This window comes from Varroa destructor, unplaced genomic scaffold, assembly GCF_002443255.2.
Source record: "Varroa destructor unplaced genomic scaffold, Vdes_3.0 BEIS01000002.1, whole genome shotgun sequence".
Classification (NCBI taxonomy): domain Eukaryota; kingdom Metazoa; phylum Arthropoda; class Arachnida; order Mesostigmata; family Varroidae; genus Varroa; species Varroa destructor.
This window is the reverse complement of record NW_019211455.1, coordinates 15,736,266-15,745,988: the sequence shown is the minus strand read 5'-3', so window position 1 is coordinate 15,745,988 and position 9,723 is coordinate 15,736,266. Positions and strand designations below refer to the sequence as shown.

The 9,723-nt window shown below is 41.7% G+C and overlaps 1 protein-coding gene across 3 annotated transcripts in view; it reads left to right on the top strand.

Annotated features, from left to right (window-relative positions):
• The first annotated feature begins 369 nt into the window (after nt 1-369).
• LOC111244476 (uncharacterized) overlaps nt 370-9,723 on the top strand; it is a 38,959-nt gene continuing 29,605 nt past the window's right edge. The window contains exons 1-2 of one of the 3 annotated variants that reach the window (XM_022791660.2): nt 371-522; nt 2,513-2,850. In XM_022791660.2, the coding sequence (XP_022647395.1) occupies nt 2,641-2,850 (210 nt within the window). In that variant the 5' untranslated portion in view covers nt 371-522; nt 2,513-2,640. Of the gene's footprint in view, nt 2,851-9,723 lie in introns of all 3 variants that reach the window. The other 2 variants (XM_086980697.1, XM_086980698.1) reach the window with 2 other exon arrangements.

Genomic DNA, 9,723 nt, shown 5'->3' with positions numbered 1-9,723 from the left:
AGTTCTTAACCTCTAAACTTTCATATAACCTCCCGTCTCAGAACAAAAAATGTATGTTATTTTTTTTAATTAATAGTAAGGCTATAAGGAGCTCAAAATTGAGCAGGGCATTTATCCTACCCATAAACTTGACATTGGCAATAAATTCTTGGCTACGAGCTCAAATGCTCGCATCTTATAACTCTAGTAGAAATTAAAAAAGCCAGATCAAGCAAGAGTTACAACCTAAAACTTGTAGGCCGCTAGAATTCCAAAGCTTGGCCATTGATTCCCAATGACATTAACTGAAATCCTCACGCTCCATTTACCCTTTCCCAACACCGTGGTACGGTTGTGGCACTATTTGGACGCAAAGGCCGTATCACGTCTGCGTTATCGGCACTGTGTCAGCTTTTCCCGACGAATTTGATTCGTTAATAACGAACGATCAGACAGAAGGGAAGTCGTGTTGATGCTGGTGGACGTGCAGGAGTTCGCAAGTAAGCTAGGGCGCTACTGCCGTACTGGGAAGATCTCTACTGCGTAAGTGTCCCTCTCGATCATCTAGCTGAGATTCATCGCCAAATGTTGTTACTCGCCAGTTTCCCTTAACCACTGGGGCTACCGCCAAAGCTCTCGGTAGCGGGTAACTAGCTTTCGGATGCAGGAAAGCTTTTGGTAGTTGTTATTGTTCTCGCTGTTGCCGCAACTGTAATAGTATTGGCAGCCCTCGCAGTCAGCGAGTGTGAATCGCCGCCGTGGAAGAAAAGGAAGACCGTCGCCATACTGTGTCGTTACGTTTCATTACTGCTGTCGAAAAGTGCCCCACCATCACATTGGCGATCGTGAAGTGTTAGTGCACATTTGGTGATGGTATGAAACGGGTACCGATAATACTAAATAGCTAACGTAACCTGGCATACTATTCGAGTGATAAGTGTTCGACTGATTTGATTGAGAGGAGGTGGCAGAAGAGTTCGAGGCAGTTCTTTTTGACGACGGCAGTAAACAAGCGTCGACGCGGATGTACTGCTGGAATAACATCAACAGTGGACAGCAAATAATGCTGCTGCTTCACCGTTTGGCGGTCGATGCTGGCACCTCTTAGCTGGTCCATCTGTCGTCGAGAAGTGACCGACAAACACCCGCACGAGTTTGTCCGCAATAATGTATCACGTAATGACTTAAGTTCGAATTTGCGACGAGAAAAGACATCACCGTCATTTTCAGTCTCTCTACTGAGATTCAGTGAATAACGCGGTCGTTCCAATCGTTTATAAGGTTTACTGGCCGTAGATACATGTATATCCACTCCTACTGATCATCATCATGTGGCCTAACTAAATAGTATGTATAAAGTAGTATATTGCCGGTCGCCCAAATGCTGCTTCTGCCAGGACAGTAACGTTTCGCCATTGAGCGATGTGGACAGTGTGACTCGAACAACTATAACTAGACCTCTACCAGCTGGCGATAATTCCACAGGAGTACGCTCAACATACGCATCAATTTGACGCTGCTCTCGCCTCTTCTGTCATCGCTGTTACTCCCGTTAATGTCGTGTAACGGCAGCAGTAGTAAAATTTCAAACGATTAACAAATGCGCTAAGAGCGGCATTAATACTGGAAGCGGCAACGTTTGTTGTAACCGCATTATTGAAGAATCAAGCCAGTATCAGTAAAACGTTACGAAAACGCCTCAGACAAAGCAACAGAACGAGAGAAAACGGCCACACACAGAGTGAGCAAGCAAAGGTCGACTACTAATAGGACGGACGAAATCGTTGGATAAAAAATTATTTAGTGAGGAGCATTTCCTTTAGTTGTTTGTGTCGTGGTCATAATGTGTGTACAGGTTAATACAAATACGCCTCTTTTCGTTTGAGTTTGATATCATCGCGACTGCTGAGGCCGCGTATTGTAATAGTAACCGCGTAATAGTAACGGCGGTACCAGCGGCGAGAAGGTTCGACCCCAAATACTGCACCACTATCGAGGATTATTTTTCCTGTCGCAAAAGGAAAAGGAGAAATCTAAAGGCCCAACTTGATCTTTCTCACATAATCAAAATCTCAAAATCGATACGCAGTCTGAAGCAACGCAGGATCATAAGCGATATGGTCGTGGCAGAAGCGCCTGTCTACTTGTATTTGTAGGTCGTTGTCGTAGTGCTCGTGTTACCACTGGTGGCTCGAGCTACCATTGCGTGTTCTACTTTATCATATACCACTTCAGAGAGGTGTTGTACATGCCGCTAACAGGCAACTGATTAGCCTACTGTAAATAAGTAAGAGGCGACAGTAAACGAAAAGCTGCTATAGGATCATTTATAAGCATTGATTAACCATAGAGGAGACGTAGTAGTGTGCGTAATTGAGTGAATTCTGCTAATGTGGGTAAGTTTCCATCAACGATCCGAGCCAAACCGACGAACAGGGGCATCTAAACAAGTGCCAGTAGAAACGAGTATCAGTTGATAAGGTTTACCAGCTACTGCGGCGGACTAAGCAATACATTGTCTCTTTGAATGTAGTAGTAAATCTCCTGGGACCCCTTGAACAAAGCATCACCTGCGCACGCAGCCCTGCTCCCACCTGACGTTGGGTGGTGACGCACCGCTGTTACAGTCGCAGGCGCAGCGGCATAAAACTAGCCTGAAACATGCTTCTAGACATGACGACTACATCGGGATCACATCCATCCGTTGGACTGGGCCAGCACGATCAGCCCATGCCATCACATCCGGCCACGGGAGGTGGCGAAGGTGGCCGACGAGTAAAACCATTGAACGACCACTTTCCCGGCTGCCGCCTATTAACTACTGAGGAAAATCAGGCACTTCGAAACCAGTGTGACGTCCTAAATTACGTGGTAAGTATCGTACATGTATGCAGACTTGCTCAAGTGCTTGAGGTCTCGTAGTTAATAAAAAATATAGTTAGACACTGGCCTGAGGATTTAGCATAAAAAGGCGGCAAAAACTGGTCCAACTTTTGAAATCAAATGGTTGAGACAATTTTTTTGCAAGTACTACTAGACTGCTGCATTTCAACAACGAGAGCGAAAATTAGGCAGTATATTGCATCGACGCATTTTTTTATAATTGGCATGATACAATGACTGTACGGTGATCATAGTATTAATAAACGAATTTTATGAATGAATTGCGGGTTGATGGTCATATAGTTCGAAATGACAACATAATGACATTCACCCAAACAGGCACACAGAGTTGTACAGCGAATTTCAATATAGCTCTGACATGTCTTCGGCAACTGCCTTTTCCGAAACTACAGGTAACTATAGCGCGTAACGGCTGTACCGCAAAATGCCCAAACGGTGACCGATTACATTCTTGACGAGGCGAAAAACAGAAAGACAGAAAAATCTGTTGTCTTTTTTTAATTATACCAGCATTCGAATATACCCAAATAGTTCTGTTATCGAGTGATTGATGTGGGGTGATTGACATTTTGCTAATTTTAGGTTCCGCATTGTATATAGGTGACGTGTTTGTGTTATCCCTCGCTAGAAACTAAGGATAGTCGTTTCCAGCGTTTGCTGAACAAGAACTACGTATAGTGCTATATTAACTTGTACCGAGAACTGTTTTGATGGTATATCAGTCAATGTATTAGATTCGTTGTAGTTGTGGGAGTACAGGCAGCTGCTTTGATAATAATAGTTATGAAATATAGAACTGAAGTGACGTCGCGTGCGTCTCTCTACAAATCATGTATTTATGTATGCATGTACCGTGTAAAGTCAAATCATTACCATCTGAACATATTCAAGAGGCTGTCAACTTTAAGAGAAGTGTTTTCTTTTCCAATTCGACCCGCAGTTGTCTCCAACAGCTGGTGGACGGTATTCTGCCGTTTGTGGATGTTGGCGCTAAGCAACCAGCAAGCAAAGAAGCATTAAAAGAAGGGGTAATAGAATTCGACGAAGTTCTTAGAACCAAAAACAATATTCCGTTCGGAGTTATGAACAACTCCGAGCGGAATATTGTTTTTTTTGCCGTTGCACCAAAAACTCGGTTCCGGCAGAATCTAGTTGTTATTCTCAACGACAAGGAGGTCGCTTAATTATTCAACGAGTAATTGATATCTGTGTGGTGCGCTTGTCAAATCATACAGGTGCCATAATTGCTAAACTCTGAAATCTACCTGGTGTATTTTTTGGAGCCGCGAAATGTTCCCGCGCCGTTCGGCGGTTAAACTAGGTTCTACTGAGAGTACTGATAAGAATACTTTGTTAATTCTATCCATTCGAACGAATTGCCAATAAAAAGGACTAGCGAGCTTGCCCGACTTATCTCCAAGTTGCTGAGCTGCGATAGCATCTTTATATCAATATCAATATCAGTGGAGCAATCAATGAGGATTAGCAGGGTATCTAAGAAGATTAAAGATACAGATCAGAATCGACGTCGGATGTGGTTTAGCACCTGTTGGCAATCTGTCAACGGACATAGAGCTCATAAAATTAAAAACGGTTCATCCCGTTGCCTTATATAGCACAATGAAATGTGTTTAATAAAAATCAATTAACACGACACTGGATTGGGCAAGAAAAATACTTTTATAGTAATAATCCCGTCTAATATTTGTATTATTATTATTCTTATAAACTTGCTGTAATTGAGTTTATAAAGTGACTTATTTTGAAGTTTCTGTATAACGTGTATAGCGTTCTGTATAGCGTATAGCTTTTCTGCGCACCTTATCATTTATATGAAATAATATATATATTAGTAGCTTATATTATGTATGTTCTACATGCATAAGGAGTTATACACGACACTTTTACTGTTGCCATCTATTATATGACATTATCAGTTAGCGACTAGCTGACAAGCTAATAACATCCGAACCAGCAATTAATGCTGTACCGTATCGTACAGTGCTGTGTAATGCTGCCTTCATTAGCAACTAGGTACCGAAATCTTTTTCTTGCCAAAATCGAAGATAAAAAAAATTATTATTCTGCTGGGCCAATATATATATATATATATATATATATATATATATATATATATATATATATTTCGTGTCCAATCTCATGCACTAATTGTGAGTGTCGAAAACAGTTACAACCTCGTGCCTCTTTAGACAGGCAGATAACAATGAAGTGAATTACACACAGCGAAAAAGCAAGATACAGAAAAAAAAAAACAAGAAATTCGCGGGAAGTTCGTCGACTGTTGCAACTGTATCTATAAACAGAAGGCGCAAACTAGCATTGTCGCTTGCGACCGAAAAGCGATCGACCATGAGGGCCAATTTATGCGACCAATATACTAATACGGCGAATACAACGGTGACCGGCAGCTGCCCTGACCATCATCATCTCCAGCCAGCGTCGTTGCCGGCCGCACCATATCGTAATACTGCCGGGTTCTATGGCCAATCCTCATATTGGTTCCACGATGACCAACATGAGGCTTGTCTGATTCTGTCGATGCCGCTTGATGACGGTGTCTAGTGGACAAGAGCTACGACGTTCGCGCGGACACACGGTCGGCCTACCAGCTAGCTGTTAATCCGTAAAGCTGGTCAGCTAAGCACTGTGGCAACGAGAAAGCCGACAGGACATGCGCTAATAATCGCATTTTCTTCTCGATTTTTCTGCTGCTGTTGCTTCTACGGCCCCAGTGGCTACAGTAGCGGTTGTTCTTGGTAATACTGCTGCTGCTGTTACCACTGTTGTAAGACCCAGCGCCTGGCGTTCGTCAGCCGACCGGTAACTTCTGCCGCTTCTGGCTCTCTGTAAACGTAATACGGCAGCATCGAAACGTACATTTTCACTCAAGCGACGATGTATGTGGGCAGTTATTAACGTATGGATCTACGTGCGATAAGTTCAACACGTATTGTCAAGAGGAGGAGGAGCAAAAGCAAAAGGTAGAGAGGGACTGGGCCAATAAATTGTATTTGACAGCTGGTTCGACTAGCAGCCTTAAAAACCAAAGCATGATGTGGATGTAGGTCGTTGTTGAATGAGTACGTCGTCGTGCTCGTTGCTAACTTTTCATCCGGATATCCGGTTTATGTACTGCAGAGAAAAACGATAGGGAGACAATGAAAAGGATGACTGTCTCTGGACACTCGCTCTTTGATTCTGTTTTCGAGTTCGAGCTAACAACGAAGCTTTGTTAGTTAGTGACTAATGCAAAGGACCTAGACGCTTTGGAGCATCGGTGACAAACACTGAGCCGTGACGTGTAAAGTGGTCAAACGTAGAACGTTATAAAAACAAAGCACGCAAAATGATGAACTAGCGTACATGCAAATGAAGGGAGATAAGATTCGATTGTATGTAGGCTGGATGAGCTACTGTGATGACGAGCGAACGACATGCAACACACCGCTCTTGGCTGTGCGGATCATAAAGGTGCTGAGGGTCAGCATGTCAACTGGTACTTGTTTCGTGCCATGTTCTAACACGACGCGAAACGAGAACCAGGCCTTCACAGGAGCGAAGGCAACGCTTGGTGGTGGCACAGATGTACAGGTGCAGCGGAAACCACTTACTGAGTTGCTGGTTTGGTGGAATAATCTATGACAGTGCTAACACGTGGCTCGTCAAGCAATTCATCGTTCATGCACGCTAGCAGTGAGTTTTACGTGCTTGGAAGACAGAATGAGATTACATTTATGTAGCAATCCAAGTATAGCTCTTCAACAAACGGCTAATAGTTACTCCTTATGAAGAATGGAGTAAGGTTTGATTGGAAATCATATATCTTACTAGATACTAATGAAACAGTGAAAAAAATTTGTTACATTCGAAAGAAATGCGTAGAGGATGAAAATAATGAGTTATCTTTGAAGTTTCGTCATGTCTGCCCCAATATGTTCATTTTTAAAATCGGCTTTACTTCAAACAAGCGTTAGAATGGAATTTCAGGCTTCAAACATCTGTCTGAATGATTCTAAACCGACACTGGAATCACTGTTCTACGGTGAAATTGCTAGACGAGAGAGATATTATTTGAATTTGACCGTAAAAAAAATACTGCGCTTAAGACCTTGGGAGCTTCTAACGATTCCGCGTAAAAGTATAACATTAGGCTTTATGTACGACTTATTACGCGTTGATAGCGGACGAACAAAATAGCGAGAATAATATAATTGCTGCTAATGTGATATTATAATACAGTGACGTGAAAGAAGTATTCTCGAAGAACAAAGCAAATTTGTTTTATACCCTCTAAGCTTCGGTTTCATCTCATACGAGCGAGCCATTTTCTTGAGTATTTCGGTCGTCGCGTGAAGTTAAATGCGTATATGTACAATATCGTCATGATTACAGGGTGCGCAAAGATCGAGCGGAAACATTTAAAAGAAATATTTAGGCATCTTATGTATGACAATTATACTAGGATGTCAAAATCATACCACTGCTCCTTGTTATGACGACATAACATATGTGTAGTTTGAATAAGCTGTTATGGTTGATGATTGTGTGTCGAATATCCGCGGCAGTTCTAATTTAAGCAATCTATGTGAAATCACCCTCTTGTGTTTTCGAATCGCCAGATATTTCAATAGAATAAATTGACTAAACACGTAGATCTGTCTAAAAGACAGCGAGTATATGCTAGATCTTATTCCACAGCCGCAAACCGCAAGCCTTGCATGTTGCGTGTTCCCGGGATCGAGATTTTACCAGGCACGTCGACTTTACCTAGAAAGCTTGTGTAACATCCGAAACAGGCAGTTACTTCGTATAAAGTACAAATTTTGTGCAAAATTTTGGGTCTCTGAAACATTTTTAGAATCAAGTAAATTTAATAGAACTCGCATAATGCATAAAAAAATAATCCTCTGTTCTCATCACTATTTGAATCTTCACAAATTACATAGGTTACAACTTTGTGCCTGCAACTAATTCGCATCTGTGTCCTATGAGAGAAGAAATGCTTTTCTGGGCCGGCAGTTATTATGTAATTATGTCCTATAAATGTCGTAAACTACCCGATCAGTATACTAGTGGGCTTTGTCTAGCTACGTAGTAGTGCCATTCGAAGAACCACCGCCAATGACAACTGTTACATTTGATGCTGGACAGAAAACATATTTTATTTATATTTATTTACGTTTCTTATTGTATTTCGCGCTGCTAGACCTGGCAAAATTATAACATTTTCGAGCAAGTATTACGCTATAATTACATCATGAAACTGTTTCCAAGTCTATTCCTTTCTATTTTGATATATATATTATTATGCAGATCCGAAACGCTTAGGTTTTTTCACACACCTGAGACATGATGCATGTTTTCTTCATATTTACTCTGAAGTGTAGAGTACTGATTAGCAGTTCAAAATCATTGTTCATATTATGCGTTGAAGAGGCTGATGTTATAGAATCGTTGATACTGGAAGCAGACTCAGAGGTCAGTTCCCATCCCTTCTACTTCTTGTAGTGGGGGCGCTATCTGTCGACTAGGTAATGTCGCCTCGCGTCGATACGAAGTTAGTCTCATTTGGTCTCATTATCGTCAGCAATGCGTTTGTCATAGACGATATGTTTGTGTGGCGATGTGTAACAACTCGTGTGTTAATTAGGACTGACCCAGACCCAATTGCCCGCTACAAGTAATGGTCAATACTAGTCGTATGATTGCTGGCGGAAATGAATCTTGTACGCGAAACAGAAAGGCATATTGCGCTTTGCTAAACGCAGCGTTGTTACTTAGCTTTGCTTAGTTCAATATAACGGTGGGCGCTTGCTTCGCTAGAGGTTTCGTCGGTGTCACTGTTTGTTGGTCCTGATTCATTGGTAATTAACAGTGAAAACAATTAGTACGAATAAAACAGCATCTGTAATATGCTGTTTCAATAGAATAATCTAGTGATATAAATCTACACATTATAGAACGCAACTATACGATATAATTTTTTTTGTGACTGAAACTGTACACATTTGCTCCTGTTATGTAAAACGAGGAGAGAGCGCGAAATAGGTCCACTGTTTTTCTTTCAATTGATACACTATCTGTTGACAGTTTTCTAGCTACAAATTAATGCGCATAGATGTGTTTTTATATAGAGCAAATTAACTTCCATATACATGTAGACGCCCGAGCGCTTTTCCCTAGAGATACTGGCGTAAAAGTAGCCCTAACCCTGGTGCGGCAAAATTCTAGCTATTTCAAGCAAAGTGATTCAATAAATAAGAGTAACCATTTTGCATCTTTCTAAAAACTCCAGGCGTGGGCGGATCCGTATGATATCTTCCACCTGTAATTAACAAACCGATAACGGGTTATTCGATTGTGGGGGGCTAATTGTTGCAAGCAAACTTGCCAACCACTAATTTGGACCACCACCTGGAATTAGTTGAGCGCTGAGGACTGCTTGTACGGTATGAAGTTAAAAAAGCCATTTAATGTCAAGGATTGAAAACCTAAGATTCAGTAGTTTCTAAAGCAGGTAGCCAAGAAACAACGAAGTTCTACTCTGGTGTGTACTGTTAGGATCGCGCCGCTATCTGTTGATTGCTGAATGCTAGATACTGCCGGTATGCCTGAGACACTTAACTAGTGCGGTATTAAAAACAAAACAAGCGCACATCTTATATGTATGCCTTGAGGCGTATGTATATCACGCACCCCAGTGAGTTCGTTTTTTACGATCGTCCATGTGGTTTTGCCTGCCTTGACGTTTGCATTTACAAAAATCCTTCCACAGCGCCCCTTTCATTTAGCATAGCTTCGATCACCAACCGTTTCTAC